This window comes from Sceloporus undulatus, chromosome 1 (assembly GCF_019175285.1).
Source record: "Sceloporus undulatus isolate JIND9_A2432 ecotype Alabama chromosome 1, SceUnd_v1.1, whole genome shotgun sequence".
In the NCBI taxonomy this organism is placed as follows: Eukaryota; Metazoa; Chordata; class Lepidosauria; order Squamata; family Phrynosomatidae; genus Sceloporus; species Sceloporus undulatus.
In genome coordinates this window covers 239,254,633-239,281,969 of record NC_056522.1, presented here as the reverse complement: position 1 = coordinate 239,281,969, position 27,337 = coordinate 239,254,633, and the positions used below count along the sequence as shown (strand labels likewise).

At 39.0% G+C, this 27,337-nt stretch overlaps 2 protein-coding genes across 2 annotated transcripts in view; one reads left to right on the top strand and one right to left on the bottom strand.

The window, feature by feature from the left end:
- Positions 1-902, top strand: part of SEC22A (SEC22 homolog A, vesicle trafficking protein) — a 1,054,631-nt gene extending 1,053,729 nt beyond the window's left edge. Inside the window, exon 8 of the mRNA XM_042445085.1 lies at positions 271-902. Coding sequence (XP_042301019.1) covers positions 271-429 — 159 coding nt within the window. The 3' untranslated portion in view covers positions 430-902. The remainder of the gene's footprint in view (positions 1-270) is intronic.
- The window catches only part of ADCY5 (adenylate cyclase 5), a 326,430-nt gene that overhangs the window by 26,624 nt on the left and 272,469 nt on the right, over positions 1-27,337 (bottom strand). The window contains exons 9-12 of the mRNA XM_042445074.1: positions 25,653-25,675; positions 23,337-23,481; positions 21,342-21,439; positions 7,411-7,498 (exon numbers count right to left, since the gene is read on the bottom strand). Of these exons, the coding sequence (XP_042301008.1) occupies positions 7,411-7,498; positions 21,342-21,439; positions 23,337-23,481; positions 25,653-25,675 (354 nt within the window). The remainder of the gene's footprint in view (positions 1-7,410; positions 7,499-21,341; positions 21,440-23,336; positions 23,482-25,652; positions 25,676-27,337) is intronic.

Here is a 27,337-nt window from a genome sequence, read left to right as displayed (position 1 = left end):
TAGAATTCAGAGGACTGAATTCTATAGAACTCAAACGTTCCCCCGCTGAGTGTTAATTTCACTTCACCACAGCACTCCCCAGCTTCATCCCTAGAGATTCCATCTGAAACACAGAAAAATAGCTCTAAAATCCATCATTATTACTGCACCAACTAGACTTCTAAGTAATTTCCGTTTTTAAAAAGACAGTGACAAATGGCTTGTGTATGGCTTTTTAGTGATGACTAACCACTTTACCTACCCCTTTTTCTCCCCTTTCTTTTTGCACAGTTGGAGGGACCACATTTTTCTTCCTACACAAGAATAATTATAAGCTGTTTGATGACAAGGAAGCTAATTTTCTGGTGCCTGTATAAAGAAGAGAGAGGGAAACAACCCACAGCAAAGTCTGAGTTGCTTCTTTCCATTTATCCCCTGGACAGAAAGTAGGATAGAAGTAATGGACTATTTTGGTGGTGAGGAAGAGCTGCGATCAAATACATTGGGAAACTATGGCAGAAGGACACAGCAAAAAGTTGTGAGATGCTTTGCAACATCTGGTAACTGAAGATTCTAATGTGTTAGTGTAACAGTTTTTGGTGCTACAGTTGAATCACAGAAAAATATCACCCTGGTAAAGAGAAAATGTAAATTATGCATAATATTGGGAGACCGATTCTCTTGCTACCTATTTCTTCCAAAAGGCTTTAGAACACAGTAACAAGTGTCTGCCTAATCAGATTCCTATTAAGCTCTGAAATAAATCAAGGTATGGATAATAGCAGGTTCTTACTGGATGTTGTCCCTCAGAAATTTGTCATACTATCAAGTGTCAATGTTTGCATTTTTATTCTGCTTGAAGGAGGGCAGCAACTAGCACCTATCCACTCACCAAGATACATAGTATTTACAGTTGACTTTCCATATTTGTGGTTTTGACTTCTGCAGATTTGATTATTCATGGATTTGATTAATATGTGTGTCTTTCAGCAGATGTTGACAACAGTGTCATACTGGAAGACCTAGAGATTCCTAGAGAGAACTCTTCTCTAGCCATTTATAGGTCTTCCAGTGAAATATCATTGTCAACTTCTGGCAGATCTTGACCATAGAATTGCCTTGGAGGACCTAGAGATTCTTAGAGAGGTGCTTTCTCAGGTAAAAAAGATAAGTGTTTTTTTATTTGTAGTTTCCCCACTTTAATGGTGGTCCCATGCCTCTAACCCCAGTGAATGTGGAGGCTCCACTGTGTTTATTTTATTAATATATTTATATCCCGTAAGTACCTCTCCCTGGACATGGCATTAACACAATAATAGCAAAGCAAATTACCTGTCCTTTCCCAAAATCTACCTGAGGTGTCTGCCATACTCCCTCTGATAGGTTCAGGCTTGCTATTTATAAACCTAATTCCTTATTATTTCATTATTTAGTAATATTCTGAAGAATGTAAAACTGAAACAGAAGATGATCCAAATCCATTAACCAAAATATATTATAAAAAGTATGAAAACAATTTTGCTATTAAAATCATTTTCTTTCTATTATTATTATTTCTATCCTGTCCTTTTCCCAGATTGGAACTCAAATCAGTTTATGACAATTTTTAAAAAAATGTTAAAAATCCATCAGAGACAAAAATTAAAACACAATTTTAAAAATCAGAAAAAATGAAAACCAGATTGAAATATATACAGTTTTTGTGGGGGACCCATTCCAGACCCCCCCCCCCGTGAAAACAAAAACCGCCCATATTCAAACCCCACTGGCTTGAATGGCAGTGTGTGCGTATGGATGCCTGCGGACACACACCACAGGTGTGCACCTCTATTTGCCGCTCAGATCCCAAGTCTGCGAGAACAGAGGGCTGACTGTATATCACTGACCCCCCCACAGACACATACCGCAGTGTAACAATTAGCAATATTCAGTGTTAGATGGGCCTTATATAATAACTCATCAAATGCCTGCTGGGATAGAAAAAGTCTTTGCTTGTCTGCAAAAAGAAAGTTGGGAGGTACCGGTCTAACTTCTCTGGGAAGGGAGTTCCAGAGCGTGGGAGCAGCCAATGTAACTGTAAGGGAGGTGGGACAGATAGAAGGGCCTCCCCAGCAGATCTCAGAGCACAAGCTGGTTCATAAGGGAGAATACAGACCTGGACCTGGACCAGGTCATAACCAGCACTTTAAATTGTGCCTGGAAATGGACCAACAGCCAGTGGGGCAGTTGCTACAAGGGAGGTGTGCACTCCTTGTAGCCTGTTAGAAATCTGACTGCAGGTCTTTGGACCAGCTGAAGTTTTTAAACACTCTTCAAAGGCAGCCCCACACAGACCACATTACAATAATCCAACCGGGATTAACTAAGGCATGTGCCATCATGGACAGATCTGATGTGCCAAGGAATGGACACAGCTTTATCTGTGTAAATGCACTCCTAGCAACCCCTGAAACATGGGCTTCTAGGCTTAGATGTAAATCTAAGAGTACATGCAAACGGACCTGTGTCTTCATGGGGATTGTAATCCCATCCAACACAGGATGAATTCCTATTACCTGATCTGCCTTTCAACTGGTCAGAAGCACCTTCTTCTTGTCTGGATTAAGTTTTGATTATTTTATTTTATTTTTTGCTCAAATCCAATCTTTTACTGATGATAGGCACTGGTTTAGGACCAAAATAGCTTCCTTGGCTTGTGATGGAAAGGAATAATACATTTGGGTGTCATCTGCATACTGATGGCTCTGAACCTCAAAACTCCAGACAACTTCTCCTAATGGTTTCATGAATTTATTAAATACCATGAGGGACAAGACAGAACCTTGAGGAACCCAACAAGCCAATGGCCAGGGAGTTGATCCCCAGCACTTTTGGGTTTGTCCCTCCAGGAAGGAACAAAGTCACTGTAAAACAGTGACCTTAAGCCTCATCCCAGCAAGGCAATCCAGAAGGATACCATGGTCGATAGTATGGAAAACTGCCAAGAAACCCAGCAGAAGCAACAGGGACAAACTCCCTCTGTCCAGTTTCCTGCATAGGTCATCCACCAAGACTATCAAAGCCATATCTGTCCTATAAACAGGCCTGAAACCAGATTGAAATAGATATATATAATCTATTTCATCCAGAAAACAGTGAAGGAGAGGCTACTACAGAACCTGCTCTCATGATCTAAGACTCACCTACACTCCAGATTTTTTTTGAGTGTAGGTGAGTCTTAGATCATGAGAACAGGTTATGTAGTGGGATAGGAAAACATGGACAATTTAGGATTAAAATAGTTTTGCATAAGAAGTTGGATTGCCACTGATGGGTTCCAGAGATTGATATATCTGTAGAACATTTTGCTGGAGATAGTTCAATTTTGTTATTGTGCATCTTCAAATCATTTCCAATTTATGGTGACCCTAAGGTGAACCTATCACAGGATGACAGTGTGTGATTCTCCAAAGATCAGCCAGCGGGTTTCCATGGGTGAGCAGGGAATTGAACCTTGAACTCCAGAGCCATAGTCCTATGCTCTACACCACACTGGCTCCAAATTGAAATTCTTCCCCTCCTATTTGACAGCTTCAAGTACAGTGATGTTCCAATCACACACACACATTTTATATAAAGGCCATAATGGAAGAAGAAACCTGAGATTGATTGATTAGCTTGACAAAAGAAGCCTAATCCAGCTTTGTTAAAATCTGTCAGCACAAGAGATCTAGCATCCAAATTTGTCAAATGGTGTATGATTCAGCAGAATGGTACAGATGAACAGACGAAAATGAATGGGCATCAGTTCAACTAAGTCTGTGTTGGATAGTGGCTCATAATCTTTTCAGGGTGAGTTTTCATTTTAATTTTCTTGGATAGACTTTAGTTTGCAAGCTGATTTGAGCAGGAACAGCTTATCTCAGTCTTACTGGTAAGCATCTCCTTGGGGCACATCCTGACTGGTGTTTAGCTAACAGCAAAGGTTATAAGCAGGGCAGGTAGCAGCAACCTATAGATAGGTACGGTATAATCAGAAAAAGAGAAGGGAACTCAGCAGCAGTGAAAAAAGGAGCTATGGGTGGCCTTAGCTAAGGTGTGAGCCATATATGAATGAGCAATAGCAGCAGCATCTGTATCTCATGGTCAAGAACTCTATCGAGAACAGTAGAGGCTTCCATGTCAGTGAGGAAGGAAATCTACTCTGGATTTTAGTTGAAACTTCAAAAGCACCATCCAAGCTGCTGAAACTATTTTTTTTTTGGGGGGGGGCTTGGTGGATCCACCACTGCATTAAAATTGGAGCCACCAGCCAGCACCACATCTTCTGGAAATCCAAATATGATAAAAATGGAAAACCTAATTATTTTTTGATTTACCTTACTGGTGGCATTGTCTTTCAGGGTATCTGCTACCATGAACTGCCTAATCAGTAAGAAAGAACTAGCTGACGAAGGGAAATTGGCAAGAAACCCAGGAGAAAATAACCATGCTATTTTAGGATTCGTCACAGCACGGGATGTGGAAACTATGCAGAGCTGGGGATGATCCCTGCACTTTAAGAAATCTGATTTTGACAAACTCAGAGAAAAGTTGGATAAAATCCATAGCTAGAAATTCTGAAGCAGAAAATATTTCTAGAGGGATGGAAGATATGGAAAAAATGGGATACTCAATGTACAGTCAAAAGAACTGTAACAGCAAGCTAGTCTCCCAGTAAAGAGTGCTTCATGATAAACTAATAATAGTCGTATCCACATTGTGAAATGAACAACGTATTGGACTAGATGACTGTAAGATCTCATGCAGTACTTTGATTCCACAATAGGGAAAAGTAAAAGGGTGTCAGATAACTTGGAGTTTCAGATATATTCACCATCAGATTCTGTTTTGGACCCTACCTACCAAGATTTTATTGACCCCACCTGGGAGGCCAAACTTTGTAAAAGTTTTAAAAAAGAAGAAAAAACAAAGCCTATAAATTGACTGGTGCTGCATGAGAGTAGAAAGAATACAGGCGTGAAGGCAGCAAGCAGTAAACTCTACGGTACAATCCCAAAGATTTTACAAGCTTTTAAAAAATTACACAGGTCATCCTTCAGCAGGAAATGGAATCAAAACAATCAAGGCAACAGAGAAAATATACAACACTGATTTATATGTTCTAGAATGCTTTACTCCTCACTGCCATGGACTGCATTGGCATGTTCTCCTATTTGACCATATAAAGTTAGGGTTAAGTGTAGTGATGGGAAACCTTGGGCTTGTGAACAAAACGAGGGCTGCCAGGCTGACCCATCTGGGAAGTGGTCCCTCACCAATGTTTCCCTCTTCTCCAAAGTTCCCACTTTCTTCCCAAAAGGAAAGAGGTGGCAGAAGAACAACTGAGCCACAATCTCAAAGCCGTGTCACAATCATTTTAACCTTACCTTTCATGTGCAAGAGCAGCAAAGTTAGAAGTGAAACAAGGCATACCTAGGCAACACCTCACAGGCTAAGAGCCTTATCAGATTACAAAACAAACCCAACAGGCAGGGATAGAGAAGTGCCTTTTGGCTTGCTTCTCCACATGACATCCAAGCACTTCTGTTCTCTTCTGGCTGTAAACGGGCGCTTTTATCACTCTCTCCCATGCTTTTACAATCAGAACGGATTTCATGCGGAGAAGCAACTCAAAAGACACTTCTCTGCCCTGCCTGTCAGGTTTGTTTTGTAATGCAATATGACTATTAAATTCAGAGGAGGAATGAAGCATTGTCTCAGTGTGCTTCATTCCTCCTCTGCACTTTCTGAACAAGAAAAATGATGCAGCAAAGCTAATTCTCCAAGTGAGGTGCCAACTGCAGATGCTACAGTTGGTGGTTCAGATGGGCACTTGTTGGGCTATGGTCCGATTTCTAATGTCACCCTGCATCCCAACATCATCTCCCCCAAGGAAAGGTCAGAGAGAAATAAAGCATCTCTTACAGAGCATCAAAAATTTCCTTGTTTGGACCGTAGCTTCCAGAACCTATCAGGTAGCATGGACTCAGGGAAGCTGTTATCCAAACAAGAATCTTTACCAATCTGTTCCCACCCCATGTCAAATATACCATAAAGCTACTGATCTCATAGTCCATTTTGAACTTAAACCCATCTGTTGTTCTTTGGGGTAGGTAGATGTGTATTTTTTCAAACTGTGTTTTCATTTACCCAATGCGACCCTGTTTGAGATGAAAACGAACAGAAGGGTCCCATTGTGTGAGTGGAAGTCTATTCCCATGAAGTTGAATGCAGTCCAATAGAAAGATTTTATTTGGCATAAGAGAGAAGCTACCAGTGGCAGCAACTGTAAGTTTTTGTGGCAGGCAGCTAATCTTTATTGGGACCACAACATGAAGGAAATTGTTAAATCTCACTTGATCACGATCTCAGTTGTGAATCTGATCAGGTGGCTATATGGAATCTATTTTAAAGGTTTTTAAAAAGAAGCATTCAGTGTCAGACTGTTTGTATAATATATCACGCCAGTTGGCCCTAGGATGCACAGGGAAAAACGTGTGAAAGAGCTTCTACTGATTTCACTTTGTGGTGATGATGGTCAAAAAAATCTTTTCCCTGTTTCTTGAAATGACTGGCTGAGCTGCATAATAATTTGAGAAGGCAGTCAAACCTTTGGTTTCTGCGCATGCTACAGGTGGGAAAATTAAAAACTCTTTTGGTTGTGACAAGGAATGTATCTGCACCACACAGTAACAGTACTTGTATATCACTTTAACTGCCATGGCTTCATCCTGTACAATCTCTGATCTGTAATTTGGAGAGTTACTTAGAATTCTCTGCTAGAAAGTTCCTCTCCTCTCCTATCAGATTTCAGGACAATGAACACACTGGAACTCTCTGGTAGGGAGAATTCTAACAATCCTCATGGAACTACAAATCCCAGGATACATCATAATATAGAAACATGATAATTAAAGTGGGATTGGTGTTGCAAGTGTGGTTGTGGAAACATTCTTGGCTTAGTGGACAGAACCATGTTTCCGGCTCTACAATGCTTGTTTAGTTGAAAATGTTACACCAAGGTCTCTTGTGTAAGTGAACTAATGGGTCGATCAGCCTCACATAAACCCACGAATATGTTTACTGAGTATTGCAACAATTTTAATGGTTTTGATTATTATCATGATTTTTACGGTCTATTCTTATTTGTTTTTAATCTGATTCTGATTTTAATTTGTTTTCAATGATGTTTGTTAGCTGACTTGAATGCTGTTTTTTTAATTGGAAAGGTTGGATGGAAATGTAATAAAACATAAACCCTTAGAGGAACATGTGCTAAAGTGCTGAAGGAAGCCAAAATTAGTATTTTGTTATATACACCAACAGAAATGTGATGTTTCAGCCTAAAAAAATGGAAGGCTAATATAATTTTGGTGTGCGGAGTAAACACAATAAATTACTACTACTCACCTTTACACAGGAGTAAATAACTGAAACAAACACTACGGTGGTCAGGATCACAAAACAGGTCAGATAAAATGCCAGCATAAATATAGAGCTGAAACCAGAAAACATAGGCATGTAAGATGTGCATAATGAATGAGTGACACAGTATAGTAAGTGGCATTGATAGATGCAAGAAGAGATAATACAAAACTGCTGAGAGCATAATATAATCAAATAATCAACAATGGTAGTGCAAAAATACAGAAGACACATCTTCAACAGGAAATATCATCCTGCTGGAGTAATAACTTTGAGGGTGTAAAATATTTCACTACCAGAGTGGGCCAGTCTTCAAGTTAACAGTAAGGAAAACAATCCACAGGGATGGCAGCTTAGTGAATTTGATAATGAAAGAAATTTGCAAGCAAGCAATGTGCTCCAGTCACATTGCTCTTAATCTGTACATGGTCTTTTATTACAAAACCCAGAAACAAATTTTCCTTCTCACTGGTTCTACTTAAAATGTTCTCACATCTTTTATGTGTTGTAATAATAATAATAATAATAATAATAATAACAACTACATTTAATATCTGCCAAGCACTGAAAATACTGAGAACAGGTAAAAACAAAAACATAATTTTGATGACTTTTATGTGTTTGCTAATCCAAACATTTCTCAGCACTTCATTACTCCCCCCTCCACTATTTTTTTTTTGGGGGGGGATGATTAGTTTCCTACATGCTAGAGAAAATAACATATTATATTGCTAGAGTTACCAGCACTCAGGGGTCCTATTTCATTAAGACAGAGTATATTATGTTAAAAACATTTTGTTCTTCCAAAAAAAGGGGGAGAGGGGAGAAATACCTGTACAACATCTCCAGATTTGATGAAATATTTACATGACTCACATCTATACAAGTAGCTTCTGCTACAAAAAGTTGCCATATAAAGGCCTAAATTCTATTTTAGTCATCACTAGAGTAGATCCACTGAATCAGTGGGATTTACCTACATGTTGCCACGCCATTCAGCAATTGACTGAATGGGACTAACCAAGACAATGCCAGCTGAAATGTGTCTATCTGCCAGCCAGCCACCCAGCCACCCAGCCAGCCAGCCATGATCTAGTTCAGCAAACTCAGTTCCAGTCCCCCCTTCCTCCAGTTTCCCATTTCATCCTTCCCACGCTCAGTATTTTTTTGCCCCCAGGCTCCACAACCTTGTTTTTCCTCCCCTCCTCTGAAATATGGGCATCCTGCCACCCTTTACCAAGCATGCTGATACTTTCCTCTAAAGCAACACCAAAGTTTGCTATTTTGCATTTATATCATATTTGCATTATAACTAAAACTGTTAAAACCAGGGCATGTCTTTTCCTAAAAAGAAGAAGAACTTTTTCTTCAATAATCTTTCCAAAAGTTTAATAATAATGCCTTACTGCAGATGCTAAGAAAGCTAACAACATATTTTATGAAGAAAATATATGCCAGAAAATCTGAAGACAGCATTATTGTCACATCTCTTGCCATAAAAAAGAAAAAGAGAAAAAAGAAACACACACACACCTTAGAAACTGTTTTTCATGCTATTTTTTGATTGTTGTTGGACATTTGTAGCTCCATACCTCACTCATACAGAACTACAGTTCCTTGCTTTCACTATGGATCAAACTGGATAGCATGTTAGAAATCCACAGTCAGATCTCTGGCTACATATTTATCTTCGCTTTAAACTGCCCTGTGGTGGGAACATATTTGAGGAAACAAAACTGGCAAGAGGTGTCTTAAATGTTTCCCTATACCATTTCTCCCTATTTAAATGGCCCCTATTTCTATTAAGCTGCCATTTCCCGGGGGGGGGGGGGATCTGATCAAATACAACAGACATTGGGTGGGATCTGATCAAATACAACACCTCTCAGCACTGCTTTTCCACCCCTAGTTTTCTGCTTGGTGCAACTGTACTGAATGGAGGAAAAAAATAAGCAGGGGAGTCTAAGGGTCCTGTCCACTTTAACTGTCATGGGAACATCCTATGGAATCCTAGGATTTGTAAATTGTTGAGGCACTAACTGAGAATTCTTATTGCCCCTTCCTGGACTGAAAATCCTAGGATTTCACAGGATATTGCCATGTCAGTTAAACTGCAATCACATTGATATACTTGTGTAGTATGAAAGGATGCTAAACTACTTCAAGATGAGGCACACTCTGCTTTATTCATGGAAGTTTATGGCAGCATGAAGATGGTATCATCTTCCACACATAAACTTTCCATGTTTTCTCATCATGCCTCTTTTTAGTTTCTTTTTACCTCCCCCTCCCCCCCCCCAAAAAAAATCTAAAGAGGAAAAGATGGAATAAGTTGGACAAGGTTTTTAGAACAATTGTACTAAAATTGGAAACATCTGTGACAGCCCCCCCCCCCGAAAATCTGATTTATTCTGGTCCTAAAGTGGGGGAATGAGTTTCACACCAATTTAGATCTGTAACTTAATTATCTCCTTTGAGTATAACCAACATTCATTTTGCGACATATCTCTGTCATAAGAAACTAGTTGATTATCTAAGCATATCTGTCAACTCATCAGTTATTGATTCACAAGCTTCCTACATAAACAACACAATAAACTAATAAGGGGTAAGGAAGACATGGAACCTTGTCCATCTTGTCTTATAAAACACCATTATGAGGACCCCTTGATCCAGACTGAGGCCTCACTAACTCATCTCATTATGTCACACATATCTTTGCTTTGATTCAGAGACTGGTGATGAATCTGCTTCGGTGGACCTTTTATATGGATTTTGCATGTTCTGTGGTTTCCTGGGCCAGATACACTTTGTGTTCTGGATTCTCCAGATTGCCAAACAGCATAATAGATAAATATGCTTTCCATATTTGTCGGCATATTTCAGTTAACACTAAAGTTGCATCTATCTGTGGGCACCATAGCAGTTCAATTGGGATAGCATCTGTTCCCAGTTATTTATTTTCTCCCATTTCCTCTATGGCAAATTCCACTTCACTTCTTAGAATTTGGGATTCATCTTCATTTGGCTCTTCATTCCCAATATCATTCATTCCCTCATCTGTTTTGTATAATTCTTCTGTGTATTGCCTCCATCATCTTTTTATTTCTTCTTGTTCCTGTATAATGTTCTTTTTTTCTCTGCAGAGTATCCCTGCCCTCGATTTGAACTTGGCTTTAATTTCTCGGATTTTTTTGATAGAGGTCTCTTGTTCTTCCCTTTTTGTTGTTTTCTTCTATTTCTCTGCATTGGTCATTGTAGTATTTCTCCTTATGTATGTATGTCAGACATTGGACAGTTGTGTCCATACTTCTGGCTTTTTTCCCATCTCCCTTTGCTTTTGCTTTTCTTCTTTCTTTTACTGCATGAAGTGTTTCATCTGTCATCCATTGTTTCTTATCTTTCTTTTTGGCCACTGTTAGTGTTTTCTTGCATTCATCCTTAATTATGTCTTTGACTTTTGTCCACATTTTTTCAGGTTCCTGGTCAATTATACTCATTAGTTCAAATCTGTTTCTTACACTCTCCTTGAATTCATCCAAAATGTTATTCAGGTCATATTTTGGTATAATGAAGGGTTTTGCTTTCTTTCTCAGCTTAACTCTTATTTTTGTTAGGAGCAGTTCATGGTCTGTGTCACAGTCAGCTCCTGGTCTGGTTTTGGCCACAAGGATAGAACTTCTCCATCTTCTACTTCCAATTATGTAGTCTATCTGGTTTTTGTTTTTACCATCTGGTGATGTCTAGGTGTAGAGTCTCCCATCTGGTTGTATGAAGCAGATATTTGCAAGTATTATAATCTTTAGGTGGCATATATTTTCCTGTTGTTTGAATACATTGTTCCATGTCCTAGCTTCTAGAGTTAGTTCCATCCTCAGTATGACATCCTTTCAAAAATTTAATCATGGCTATCATGTCACCTCTTAACCTTCTCTTTCCCAGACTAAACATACCCAGCTCCCTAAGCTGTTCTTATAAGCCACAGTTTTCAGACCTTTCGTCATTTTGGTCATTCCCCTCTGAACATGTTCCAGAAAGGTATGACTGCATCCCATAAAATATACACATTTTAAAGTATGCATGTAAAATGTGCACATTGAAAATGTACACAACATAAACATGCTTTAGACAATGGGAATAAAGTGTGCAAGCACTAAGGTGTTTTTTTTTTGTAAAAAACACCCCCAAAGGGATAGATTTTGGTCAGTAAAAAACAAAGACATGAAGCAAGAGAAGACACAGAGGTGGGAAGAGATGGAAGTCCACAGATGTGTATGTACCAGGTAAACACATGCATCCTACTCTATAAAAGGGCTGTATACCACAGCTGTATATCACAGCTGCATTGATCAGAGACCTTTTCTGGTGAATAGTGGCACAGCAATGGTGATGTCTTCTCCCACTCCAATGCAGAAAGTGAAAACAGGTTGTAGCAGTGTCAAAGGGCATAACAGGCCTCCTTGGAACAGTGCTGGGACCTCTGTACTGGTTTTGATTTCTCTCTTCTATTGTGCTGCAGATTCAGACTATACATGGACTTGTTGCAGTTGTGTGCTTTTAAAGCAATTCTGTCTTCAGGTTACATTATCATGACAGTTTCTTGACAAGATTTGTTCAGAGGGGGCTAGCCACTGTCTTCATCTGAGGCTAAGAGAATGAGACTTGCCCAAGGTCATTGAGCAGGTTTCATGGCCAAGCTAGGATTTGAACTTGGGTTTCCCAGAGTCCAAGTCTAACACTAAAACCACTACACCATGCTGGCTCTCCATACACAGACTGCCTCAGAGTAAAGCTCCAGTGCTGTTTTATACATCATTGCCATGCATGATTGTAGAATTTATCAGAAAATAATAATGGATGATAATTTTAAAAAACTCATCTCCCCCGTTACACAAAATCCCCATAGCTCAATCTCATGCATAATTCAACAGCAATGATTACAATGCTCGGTAACATTAAGGCTAACCACATGAAAGCCAGCTGGGTTTCATGCTCTTTCCTGACTACAAAGAGCACTTCCACTTGCTAATTTATTCACAAGACTTTTGTGGCAATCCTGCTGATTATGATAAAATGACCACTGCAATTTTGTTGAGAGCTTTTATCTCAGAACTCCTCAGTGCTTTCTGCCAGTACCCCATGAACAGGTATGAGGAAGTGCTGTGAAGTTCTAGACCCGATCTACTTCCCAAAATCTGAGCATAATTTTGTCACCGTTGCTTAAAAGAGTGTTCTTCTGTATTGTAAACTGCCAGTCTGCAGGAGCACAGCTCTAATTTCTGAATTGTTTCAGATCACTGATAGAACTATGCCAGTGAAAAGTGTGGAATTTTCAAGTGCTGAATGCTTGGCCATCATGAAGAAAACTCCAATGGAAGTTCATGAGTATAGGATGCAAACTTTGGGTGCAAATGCCAATCATACTCAACTATGAAGAAGTGGTATGCTAACTTTCAGCACGGGGATTTTGAGACCAAAGATGCAAAAAGGTGTGGGGGGCATTCAGCAGTGTCAACTCCTGAAATTGTTGAGTGTATTATGACCTGATTTTGGCAGATTGGCAGTTCTCAGCTAAAATAATTGCTGAGACACTAGAGATATTCTGCGAATGCACTGGGGTTATAATTCATGAACAGTTGGCTATGCAGAAGTTTATCAGCCAAGTAGATGCTGAAATGTTTGAATGCTGATCAGAACCTAAATCGAGTCGATACCTTCAAGTTGATTTTGCAGCATTTTTAGCAATCTAGTGATAATTTTTTGGAACAACTCGTCACTGTTGATGAAACATGGTTACATCACTATGATCTAGAGACCAAATAACAGTCCTTGGAGTAATGGCACTTGGGTTCCTCATGGCTGAAGAAATTCAAGACTCAAAGATCAGGAGGAAAGATCATGGCTACACTTTTTTGGGCTAAGAAAGGTAGTTTGATGACTATCTGCAGAACAGTCAAACAGTTAATGCAGAATACTACTCTTACTTGCTGTGCCAAGTAAAGGAGGCACTGAAGGAAACATGTCATGGGAAACTGAGAAAAGGTGTCTTCTTTTTGCTGGACACTGTACCTGATCACAGGACTAGCAAAATGACGTTTTGAAGAATTTGGGGTTTGAGTGCATAGAGTATATACCCTATTCACCAGATCTTGCTCCATCTGATCATTTCCTGTTTCTAAATCTTTAAAAGAGTTTGAAAGGAAGGAAATTTTCAAATGATTCAGAGGTGATAGCAGCAGCAGAACAATATTTCAGTTACCAGACATCATACATTTTGTGGGGAAGGATTTAGGACACTTGAGAAATGATGTGCCAAATGTGTTGAACTTCAGGGTGAAAATATGGAATGACATGTAGGTTTCATGGCCCTATGTCATTCCCTTCTTGGTCAAGAACTGTTCAGCACTCCCCCCCCCCCCCCCCTGCCATACAGTATAGAAACACACATATTCCTACCAATTCTAGAGGCACTGGCCATGTTCCAACACAGAAGATTTTGGTTCAATACACCCTAGTTTTTTGTTTTGTTTTGTTTTGTTTTTAAGATGAACAAAACTATCCTGTCCTCTCATCCTTTCAACATATTTTTGGGTGAAGCCTGGACTGGGAAAATATCATTTAATAGAGCTGCTTAAAAAACAAGATATCAAACCCAGCATCTTCTTCAAAATAGGCAATAGAAGGAGAGAAAACAGTGCATTTGGGCACAACCTGTTCTTTGTTGTATGGACTATCAGTGCATTTGAACAAGTTCATCATAATTCTCCACAGACATGTGAATTTGAGAGCACTGTTTTCTTTATATGCTTGGAAACTTTTTATGCTACAGACAAGCTGGATATATATTCCCTTATCCCAAGGCAGGGAACTGCTGTTCTGGAAATGAATGCCAGGGATCACTAACAGAATTGTCAGTACCCTCAACAAACTACAGTTCCTAAAGCTATCCAGTGGGCCATGTAGTCTATTACTGATATAAACACTGCATGATTACAATGTACATTTCTAGATAGGATGTATCTGGGTCAAAGATTCCTCAAAGGATTTTCCCTGAAGTCTCATACGTAATGGCGTTCATCCTCAAGCCAGTAGAAACAAAAGCAAAAATCAACTGCTAATGGCATTTGGGGACAATATTTTTCTTTGCGTGTTGTTTGACCACTCTTTGCCATGCTAAGCTCTAGACCTGCATCAATCCCAAGTCTATTTCCTGGCACCCAAGATCAGCAGAAAGTAACACAAGCTGACATCCCTATTGGGAGAGGATCTTTCTGCCTCGACAAACCCTTTTATTGTCATGGCAGCAAACTGTTTTCTTTGAAAGATTGTGCAGCTCAGGTCACATCTGTTGTAGTGGATCCTTGACTCATTTTCCCAGCTGTTCTTCTGGTGCTTGAAACACAAGCTACTTCTTAAAGATTACAGATCTGTAATCAGTCATTAATTGATGAAGTGCATATCTGCTGAGTTGTACAATGCTTCGCAACTAAATATTGTACTTTGGAAATTAGGGGTTTCAGAGCAGAAGTAATTGGGAAGCTTGTTTTGATCAGATAGTTAAGATATAATCTTTAGGGAATGTGTAAGATTTGTCCCCTTCTAAGTTCTGAAATGAACTTTTGCCTAATCTAAAACCAGCTGAGAACTTCTAAGAAAGATGTTTAAAAGGCATGTGAGTATTTGAATAGGAGTATAATGTTTTGTTGTTTGCATTTTAACTACTCCAGATACTAGGTCCAGATTTATATTTCCCCTCTCATAATGTTTTCTGTCCAATAAGATTATGGATGCTTGAATTTCTTCTAGATCAAGCACTGCCAGTTCTGTATTTTTCTTTTTAGTTTCTTCTAGGGTAGTTTTATTTCTCAGTTGGGCATTTTTGTATGTCAGATCCTCAGTGTTCGCGAAGTTGCTTCATTTTTGAATGTTTGTCTTTCTAAATTATGACTTTTCTTTAATGCCCCTAAAGATTGCCTTTCACGCATTCCATATACCATATATACTTGACTATAAGTCGACCTCACGTAAAAATCGAGGTCAGGTTTTGGAGGCAAAATTATGGATTTTGATATGACCCTTGGATAAGTCGAGGGTAAAACTTAGGGGCATGTAACAAAGGAGCTAAATGATGAAGCAAAGGAAAACAATGCCAAAGAACCTGCAAAATGATGGCAGGCATAACTGTTTTAACTCATACTAAAGGCTGGATGGAAAAGAGAGTAGAGGGAGGTCAGTGCTTCTAAAACAGATTGCACTCTTGCCTTATACCAGGGGATCGCTTCCTTTTTAATAAGAGTTAAAGTATAATATTTACATTTGACCCATGGATAAGTTGACTTGGGATTTTTGGGTCAATTTTTTGACTAAAATTTCTAGACTTATACATGAGTACAGTCATCCCTCCATATTTGCGGCTTTGATATTTGCGGATTTGATTATTCACAGATTTCATTATGTTCTCTCTAGGACTGTCTAGGTGCTCCAGTGCAACTCTATGGTCAACTTTAACTAAAAGTTGCACTGAAAGACCATTTGTAGCTACTCCAGTGCCATTCTATGGTCAGTGTATGTTGGACATTGACCACAGAGTTGCACTGGAGGACCTAGAGATTCATAGAGGGGTGTCCTCTCAGGTAAAAACAGTGTTTTTGTTATTTGCATTTTTTCCATATTCACAGGGGTCTTGTTCCCCTAACCCTAGCGAATATGGAGGGACAACTCGATATACAGTAGTAGCATATGACATTCAAGTGGCCTCATTTTCCTCAGAGGGTAGGACTAGGTCTAATGGTTTGAACATTAGAAGGAACTTCTTGACAGCAAGAGCAGTTTAGCAATGGAAACAATTGCCTAGAGAGGTGGTGGGGTATCCTTCTCTGGAATTCTTCAAAAAGAGGCTGGACAGCTCCCTGCTGGGGATGCTTTAGCTGGAGAACCTATACTGGGCAGGGGGTTGGATCTCAATGGCCCTTCCAACTTTATGACTAGAATCATAGAATCGTAGAGTTGGAAGAGACCACAAGGGCCATCCAGTCCAACCCCCTGCCATGCAGGAAATCTCAGTCAAAGCATACCCAACAGATGGCCATCCAGCCTCTGCTTAAAGACCTCCAAAGAAGGAGACTCCACCACACTCTGAGAGTGTGTGTTCTATGAGTCTGTGACCAGCACAGTCTACAAATCTGGGATGTGATAGAAAATTTCTAACTCTGCTGCACAGATGGGTCTCCTGAAGGAGAGCAATATATGTATACAGAGAATTTACCACTTTTAGCACATGGTTTCTTTTATTTATTGAATGCACACCTTTAACCTCTACGTAGAGTATCTTAATGCAGTGTTATTATAAAATCTTAGTTAATTGTCTTAATGCCATTTTTGCCCTGAGGAAACTTTTTCTGCCCTATACATTTTGAATCTTTCTAGCAAATTGATTTCATTATTTGTCTATATATTTGCAGTAGCCAAGATAAACTAAAAACAAACAAACAAAATAAAATAAAATAAAACTGAAAACACAACCCTATTTTCCATCTGCCAGCTAGAGGATATGTCCTCCAGCTGCAAACTCTCCCACCTGCTGTACTATGGCATAAAGTAATGAAGGCAAGAACTATGGTAGCCATATAGGAGACTGAGGGGGTGGGAGCTGAAAGATATTCTCCTATTACAGTGACTCACTTCCATCCAGCATATCTTTAAATGCACAATTGCAGCTTTCATGCTAAACCTCTCTGCTTAAGAAAAAAAGAGAGAAAGAGATCAACAAAATGGCCGTTCCTGCTCCATTTCATTCTTGCAAGACATAGGATCTGTAGGCTTGCCATGCAAGGCTGCAGCACTGTTATTTTGCCTCCCCCCCCCATGAGCTGTTGCTATTGACAGAATCTTCAAGCTCTCTTGTGAGTCATATATCCCATTTTTAACAAATTTCTAACAGCTGCATTTTTAAAGATGCCAAAATACCCCAAAGATATCTGATTCCTGCCTTTTTCAAAAGTGAGATGAGTGGATAAATCTCTTTTCATTTATCCAGGGTGTCTTGAGAGATATCTTTGCAAAGAAACACTTTGGTGCCTCTAAACTCTAAGGTTGGCCATAATCTGTATTTTGGGGGGAATCTGGCAAACTTTGTCACTATACCTCCTGTCATGTCGTCCCTCCGCTCCTAGTTTAGTATCAAATATCCTATGCACTCTCTTAAAATTGCTGAGTGTAAACTGGAGATTAGGGAAGATTTTATTCTGACAATGCGTTACTATTTTAGATTTATTCCTTCTCTGATTCTGGCACACACACCACTTAATCCAGGGGTAGGCAACCTGCGGCCTGCGGGCCGGATGTGGCCCGGCGAGGCCTTGGGACCGGCCCCAGCCCAGTCCTGCCGCCGATTGCCGCTGGGGCCTTTGGCCTCTCGTGTGCAGGGGCAATTGTCTATAGAAGCCTCAGAAACATGCATTTATATTAACATTTTTTAAAAAAATCAGCAATTTTTTTCGCGTGTCCTCCACTTTTTTTTAAAAAGTGACCACCATTTGAAAATTTTGTCCTACATTTGTCCTGGTTTATTTATTTATTTAATTTATTTAATTTTTTATTTTTTGGCTTTGGCCCTCCCAGTTGTCTGAGGGACAGCAACCCGGCCCCCGGATCAAAAAGGATGCCTACCCCTGACTTAATCTCTAGTACAGCCCATGGCTTTTCTCTTTCATTTCTGTGGCTTTCAGTAGTTATGTCTTGTGTTTCTTGCAACATACTATCAACTGAGACCCCCATTTCTATACCTCAGCACTTCCCAGTTTATTCAACTTGGCTGTCAGAACACAGAGCTTTTTTCTAAGAGTTCAAATGCTGCTTGCCAGTCCTCTTGAAGTACACCGTAGAGCTATTTTACAGTATTCCAAACTTGTGATTCAGGAATGGGTTCTTCATGGTATCATCCCCCATTTCTTTTGCACTTGTTTGTGAATGAGTTTGCTTTTCCACTGTTTTCTTTTCTGCCATGTTTTTGGGCAAAATAAGCTTTGAAATCTTTTGCAGTACAGTATTTTTAAGCTCTTGTCACTCTGCAATAATCTCTTAATTTTACATGGATCTGGTAGTTTTTACCATGTTTTGCTCAGGCGTGAAGAGATAGTTTCTGAAGTGACTTTCCTAAACTGGTACTCCTAAAAGTGGCGGTCCATTTACCAGTGCTAGTTTGTGAGCTATTGGCTAATGTCATGTACTGAAATCCAAGCCTTAGTGAGTTCAGAAAGCTTGGGAAAGGTGGGAAATATAAATAAACATTATTATTATTATTATTATTTCAGACAACTAAAGTTGTCAACAGAATAACTATGTTGTCGGGACTGAAGCCTTTTTCGATTACACAGTATATTAAAACCATTTAGCAATTCAAACATTTTTGGGGCTCGAACTCCATTCTTCTTCAAATTAAAACATTACTCTTCCTGGGATTCCCCCCCTTTCCTCTCCATACCAAGCATTCCTACAGAACTGATTTTTATAGCTCCCACTACAGATTTCCTCCCCTCACATCTGCAACCCTAAACTATCTTTCCAACTAGCATCACCAGTTGGGTGACGTATTCCACCATCCAGTATTACAAAGCTTATAGCATCTACATATAGTATGGCTAGCAAGCATAAGAGGACCTCTGATCCTGACAGCTGTCAATATGCAGAATATTTCTAGGAAGGAAAGAAACAGTTGTAGCCAATGGACACAAATATGATACCGGTCCTGGGCACTCCAGAAAAAAACCTAACTGCTGGTCTCTCACATCAGATAGTTTGGAAAGTGCTGTCTTATATCATCATTTTGCTTCACATCTGGCCATGCCCCCATCTGCAGCTATTTGTGAAACTATATAAAAATATATACATAGATGATTTTTCCTACCTGTTCAACCTTCTCACATAAAGAATAATTTATCCAAAGCTGGTTAAAGGAATAGGAAAACATGATACACATGTGGCTTGTTTTCCCACAGATTAGAGGTTTTTGGTGTGATATGTTTGACTTATCAAAAATGTTCAATGTAAATGTACTTTATTGTTGGATCCTTTCGTTTATGTCAGCAATTAGAGGAGATGATAATTCTTATTTACACAAATATTAAAGTCCATTGCTCCTTATGGTGGCTCAAACTGAAATTGCTAAAAACTGGAGGGATATGGAAAGCATTTCTCTTAGATCTTGAGCAAACATGATCTGGCCAGTGGTGCTTTTTAAGGGAACTGACTCATCACTTAAGGATAGCTAATGGAGAAAACAACAGAGCCAGGTTTGACACTACACGGTCTCCCTTCATCACATTCTCTGAGAAATTTTTCTCAATCTGAGGATATGAAGTCCTAGAAGAATGTTTTAGGAAGAAAATTATTGCTTTAGGTAAAGAATCATCATAATGTTTGTCGAAATGAAAATACATTCACTAATGAATTGAACACTCTGTATGTTGTATTTATATCAATGATGTAATTTTGTTTCTTCCTTTCCTCTGTTTATATTTTGACTTTTAATTAAAAAAGGAAAGAAATAACCTATTTTTGAGATGGGGCAGAAGAGAGTGGAAAGTCCAGTCTGCCAGTAGAAATGCCAACAGCAGGACTTTCACGCTGATTTTGACCTTTCCACAGACGGAATGTGCCACATTCAATTACACATCCCTATTCTTGTTTAAGCCTTCATTTACATAAGGCGTAGGGCCTAGTGGCTTATGGAAGAACTCGAAAACAGTTAAAAATTGGACTTTTCTGTCAAGTGAGACAAGAATGTCTGGAACAAAAACCTTCAATTTGCTTTTCACATATCAAGGTCTTTAGAAGGTCTGTGGAATTTAGATTTTATGGTCCACACTACCTCTCTTATCATACTGAACACCAAATGAATAAAAGTTGAGGTCTAGAGAGGACAATCATACAAAACTGTCTCTGTGGTTTACTGAGAGAGAGGACTGATAAATTTCCAGGTTACTGGAGAACAGTATCTCTGGATAGGATGCTTCTGGGGAAACTGTTACAAATCAGATTTATTTACTGCTTTTGGGCACTTTGAGAGCAGGCAATACCCTAGCAAACTGCTCAAAAGGAATTCTAGCCAGTGGCACTATTCTAGTGAGTAGGAAGTGTGCCCTCGGACTGCAGTTCCTACCACCCATAGGTAGCACAACCAATAGTGAGGGGTTATGGGGAGTTGCATCTCAACAACATCTGGAGGGGCACTAATTCCTCATCTGCACAACATTGAAAGGTATCCAAGCTGCAATTTATGAAGCTGCACCATTTCAAGAACCTTTGCATTTCTGTACTTGATCAAGCACAGAAGCCCAAGTTGCTACCTACATTTTGTATGCATCTTCTGTAAATGTACTAACACAGAGAATTTCCATCACATCAACTCTTTAATCTGATTAAGCAATCATGAGAATCTTTAAATACAACAGATTTTTATGTTAGCCACTTCAGGTCCCGCACCGATAGAAATGAGGATAAATAAATAAATAAATGCCCACGTAAAAGGAAAGCACTGATTTGGGGTGACTATTGGCTATTTAGTGCATGCTATTTTTTATGATTGTTATGATTCCCACAGGCTCCAGTCATGTTCTCCTAACTATATTCCCAGCCTAGGCTATTTCTCTTCCCATAACTCTACACTCTGAAATAAAAATCCCAAATTTTACAAAAGAAAAATATTGAATTAAGTGTAAATCATGACAATTAAGTAGGTTCAAGTCTAACGACCAAAGTTACATTAATTTTAATGTGAACAGTAAGAACTGTATATGCATGTGTGAGTATGTGAGACATTAACAGAAATTATTTGTTTTACTTTATGACAGTGAAGCCAGAGATGATACAGGAAAAGGAGGCTAAATCATGATGGAAAAGGTAAATTATCAACTTACTGTGGCACAATTGCGATTTGAACAAAGCAGATGAAAAGGAAGACTAGGGAGGCACATGCCACATATGCACCAAATCGATCATCCACCTGTTTGGAGTACTGCAGGGGCGAAAAACATTTGTTAGACAATGAATTCTAAATCTGAAGTCCCCCTCTTTTTTTTTTTACCATAGCTGGACAACCTGCAGCCCTCTAGAAGTTACTGGATTTTAATTTCCATCAATCCCAGTAAGCCTGGCCAGCCATTCAGTTGTGTTGAGAGTTGTAGTCCAGCAACACCTGGGAGTTTATGCACCTGTATCTTATAGCATATGAATTTCTTAACACATTTGGCTTTCCCCTATTCATTGTGTACTAAACCTTCACTGGTCACATGTAGAAAAGGTGTTTAGACTTTTAACTGAAGTGTGTGAAATGAAAATAATCTGAGATTATCCTCCTAGTTAACCTGCTCAAATTACAGTACAGAACTTCTTTACATATCTCACATACAAACCAAGTGATTCCAAGGTCACCTTCCTCAAAGAATTTGTGAAAATATCCTTCACTGGTTATCTCTCTCATAGAAAAGAAAGGAAAGAAGAGTGTCTGTACAGAAAAAATTAATTTATGCAAAAAAGCAATGTTTCCCTAATGCCAAAGAAAAATGGCATGAAGTCCATCAAACATAGCATTGTTTTTAGGAAAACTAAATTTTGGGGCATAATCTTATTATGCAGTAGTGGCCAAAGCATCAAGAATAGCAATTCATCAACTAACAGCCCAGGACCAACAAATTAAATTCAAAATCTTTTTTTAAAAAACGTAAAATTCACATACAAAGTCACTCTCCAATTATACTCTCTGATTACCCCCATGTTGCTGTCTGGGTCACATCTGAGAAGCATTAATGTGTAAAATACAAAATGCCAACTTCAGAAATAGAGTTCAGCTGGATAATGTATGCTCCAACTTATAGGACACTGTAAGTATCGAAATTTACACAGGAAGAAATAGAAATGGGCAGAGTGAAATAGACTTGGCAATAGTAGAATTAACTGTTTAAAAGCTTCATTATATACTGCTTCATACCACATGAAGCATTCTCTAAGCAGTTTACAACTGCAACCTAGTTGCCCCCAACAAGCTGGATATGCATTTTAGTGACCTTGGAAAGATGCCAGGCTGAGTTCACCCTGGAGCCTCTGGCTGGGACTGAACTCACAACCTTGTGGTTTGTGAGTGAGTGACTGCTGTACTGGCATTTAACCACAGCACCATCAGGGCTCCTGTTTAGACATGTGTCTGGCAAATTAATATGAAAAAAAAGGATAGGGGACAGGAAGTTTTGACAAGGATAAAAAGGGACATAAGGTAGAGAGTGTAAGGCCCAAATTCTACACTTCATCCCAATTCAGTGACCAAGATCATTTCCCACCCACTGTCCAATATGGAAATTAACAAAGCTGAGAATAAAAGCAGCTCCATCCAGAGAAGGCAGTGTGTATGTATGTGGATGAGGGGCGGGAATGGGATGGTCCATATGCTTGTTTTTACAGTGCTTCACAGAGTTTTCACAGTGCTGTATTTTTAAAATGATTAACACAGCCTTATGTTTAAAGATACAGTAGCCCCACCTCTCCACATCCATGGGGAATACTTTCCAAGATCCTCAGTGGATTCCTGCAACTGCAGATAGTACCGAACCCTACACCAACACTATTTCTGAACTGTGATTGTCCATAAATAACTGAAACCATAAGGAGCAAAACAACCGATAAAGCGGGGGGGGGGGGAATATGTAAAAGTTTTGTAGTGTAACTGACCCTGGGTAACTAAAACTGTTGACAGCAAAACCACAGATAGGGGGGAATATGTAATATTTTTGGACCATGGCTAACTGTGGGAAAGCAAAACCACGAATAAGGGTGAACTAAAGCATAACCTACCAACATGTCTAGTTCTGGCTCTTAACCAACTGATCTCTGCTTATGCACATATTATTGCAGAGGTTTACCTTTTTCTCCAAGTCAAGTTCCCTGAATGTTAAGAGAAACTTCCGGACATGTTCAGAACGTAAACGATCAATGCTTCTGGCATCAATTGCTCGACCTAGAAATTCATCCACCTCATCCTCTGGATTCATGCTTTCCTGAATATTCCTAAAACAAAGCAGGTTGAGTACTCACACAAAGCCTTTGCCAATTTATTATTCAAAGATGAATTAATTCATTATTTTTGCTTAATTCAAGGCTGCTCTAAATCCTACTATTATTTTGGAACTATTTTTCTTTGCATTAATGTGGATTGGATTTGGAATCCTAAAAGCTATCTGCTCCACATTTCAGCATTTCTTTATAATCTTTGCATAATATAGACAGTAAATGTAGAATCTAGTGACTATTTACAGTGTAACAAACTATAGAATATAATCTAACAACTACATTATTTTAGCTGAAACAAAACCATAAGACAACTCAAAGTTCAATATTCCAATTTGTTTTGTGAATTTCTATGTTACCCCATAGTTTCAAGATGCAAATATATGTAAGGGGTGCATAGGCCATTTTTCAGGGGTTCAGGCCTCCCAAGCCCTTCCATTTAAAAATCTTTTTTGGCCCCAATGCTTTCTAGGGTATGGGAACAATTTTCCTATGTTTTTGCCTCCCATCAATTTTTTTAGACATAGGAGAGGCTTTTCTAAAAGTTAAGTTCCTAAAATGGTGCAGGTGTTCCTGAAAATGTGGCAAAATACCTACCCATAGAGTGTAGTGGAGGGCACTGTGGCAGCAAATTTTTAAGTAAAAATCTTTTTTTAGGATGTGGGATGATTGGGATTCACCCTCCAAGGTCCCTGAGGGTGATAGAATGCAATTCCCCAACCAGTAACACTTGGCCACAGTTAAATGGAATACTCCCTATGGTGCAAAAGATGGAAGCATGGTGACTTGCACAGTGTCAAAAATTATCACTGGAGTGGAGCTTAATAAAATAAATGTTCCCAGATTCAGTAATGAATGATCATTTAAAGAATGTAGCTAAGAATCTCCATATGTTTAAATTAGCTCTCTGTTTGCAGGAAACAAGGAAATATGGGCAGCAGGACAGTTCATACATTCCTCACTGACTTGGAGGTCCATATCTTTAATTATTAATCTCAGACTCCCATAGTTAAAGAAATTCAGAACAATTTCTCTGGCAACTCTGTAATAAACATGCGACTTTAAGAAATATCCTTAATTAGGATCTGGCACTGGTGATAAATTTAGTACTTTGTCTCTCACTCTCATCTCACCCCTGCCTTATATAATCAGAAGCTGTAATTTGTCAGATGCCACTTCAAATCAGCATGGTACAACTGGTTATCAACCTCATCCAAACACTGAATCTGGTATGTTTATTTAACCCAGCTTTATTGTTCATAAATCTGAATAAAATATATTTTGTTGCTGTATGCCTTCAAGTTGTTTTCAATTTGTGGCAACCCTAAAGTGAAGCTACATGGAGTTTTCAGTGCAAGATTTGTTTAGAGGAGCTTGCCTTTACCTTCTTCGGAGGTGGAGAGAGTGTGACTTGCCCAAGGTCACCCGGGAGATTTCTACAGCCAAGAGGACATTCAAACTCTTTTCTCCGGAGTCTATTAGAGCATCCACACTGCAGAGCTAAAGTAGTCTGATATTAGTTTAACTGCCATGACTCTGTCCTACAGAGTTCTAGGATTTGTACTCTGATGAACTATTCAATCTGGTCTGTGAGAGCGCTTTGCTGCATCACCAAACTACAAATCCCAGGATTCTGTAGGATAGCATCATGGCAATTAAAGTGATGTTAAAATGGTTTAATTTGGCAGTGCGCATGCACTCCTGATCTCTGTGATAAATTCACTTTAGAGTTACCATAAATTAGAATCTACTTGAAAGCATACAACAAAAAATTTAATCAAGGCAAATTCTCTACCATTACATCTATTTTGTTCCTCTCACTTTTTATTTCCTACATTTCCAAATAGCTGTCCACGAGTTTTCATGCGGACATTCAATATGCTTTCAAAATGAACAACCTTTGAGAAACATAACTTGCTAAAGCTGCATAAACAAACCAGAGATAAAGTCAATGAGAAGGTGGAAAGATTGGAGGCTCCTGAGATTATAATGCAGACTTGTGTCTTAGCACCAAATAAACTTTTAAGGAGGGGGAAAAACAAAAAGGTTTTATGAAGGTAATATGAAAATGAGAATGCAGTTTCCATATTTTGCAGAAACTGCTTTGGAGACAAACTTTACAGATTTCATATTTTAGTTAAAAAACAACAACAATTGTGCTTCACACTTACTTGTCTTTCGGATCTTCAAAGCCCTGAAAGGAAGATGGGGAGGAGGGATACAAATTAGCCAGCAGAATGACTTTGACTAAACCAAAAAATTCTGAAGCATTACACTTAACATAGAAACATTTATATGGCATCCACTTTCTGAAGCCTATTTGCATATTAGAATTAATTCAGAGCAAAATTCACAAGTGGTGATTTTGCACAGGAAAAACTACCACTTGTGTAGGAAACAGCATTTTCTGTGTATTCCTAGAAATATTATTTTCTGCACAGGAAATGCTGTTTTCTGTGCACAATGATCAAGTGCAAGTTTGTGCAGAATAAACCCCAAACTGCAAAGATTCTTGCCAGTCCAGCATTCTTCCCATCAAGAGTTTCTAAAAACTTGAAAAACATGTTTTTCTTTTATTTTCAAATATGATTTCCATACCTACATCACATCCAGTCTTTAATTAAGGATTAATTTGGGATATCTAAAAGGAATGTGGATAGAGGTGGGCCATACCCAGCCTTTCTCACCAGGAGTTTCTTCAAACAAATAAAAAATTGGTTATTTCCACATAACCAAAAGATAGTATTCACCAGTCTCATCTCTCCATGTCACTTCAGTACCTATGAATTCTTGATGTTATAAAGTGATAAGCTGAATGAGAACAATTATTTATATAGTCATTAGCTTTTTCCTACTTAAAACAGCTACCTTCAGTATCACTTACCTTAACTATCAAATAATAACATCCTGAAAGGTATCCTTTGTTTCCTCTTTAAACATTTCACCATGCACACATTTATTTATATATTTAGGTATTTATATCCCGCCCTTCAGCCCTTATGGCTCTCAGGGCGGCTTACAATATTATTTTTAATCAGACAGTTCCCTGCCCTCAGGCTTACAATCTACAGCAGGGGTAGGCAACCTGCGGCCCGTGGGCCGGATGCGGCCCGGCAAGGCCTTGGGACCAGCCCCAGCCCAGTCCTGCCGCCGATTGCCGCCGGGGCCTTTGGGGGGCAATTGTCTATAGAAGCCTCAGAAACATGCATTTATATTAACATTTTTTAAAAAATCAGCAAATTTTTTCACATGTCCTCCATTTTTTTTTAAAAAAGTGTCTTCCATTTGAAAATTTTGTCCTACATTTGTCCTGGTTTATTTATATATTTAATTTTTTTTTAAATTAATTTTTAATTTTTTGGCTTCGGCCCCCCAGTTGTCTGAGGGACAGCAACCCGGCCCCCGGCTCAAAAAGGTTGCCTACCCCTGATCTACAGGTACAGCAGGCCCTCCACATTCGTTGAGGTTAGGGACACAGGGCCCCCATGAAAGTTCAAAAACCACAAATAAAAAATACTCTTTTTTTCCTGACAAAACACCTCTCCAGGAATCTCTAGGTCCTCCAATGCATCTCCATGGTCAACATCTGTCAGAAGCTGACCATAGAATTCTGCTGGAGGACCTATAAATACCTTGAGAAGTGTTCTCTTTAGGAATCTCTAGGTCCTCTAGCACAACCTCTGGTGAAGGTTGGCCATAGAGTTGCGCTGGAAGACCTAGAGATTTCTAGACAGAATATCTGCAAATCTGTAAATAATCAAATTTGAAAGCTGCAAATCTGGAGAGCTGACTGTACTAAAGAGGTATTCACTCCTTGTGCATGACTGCACTAAAATAAAAGTAGTATGGATCTTGG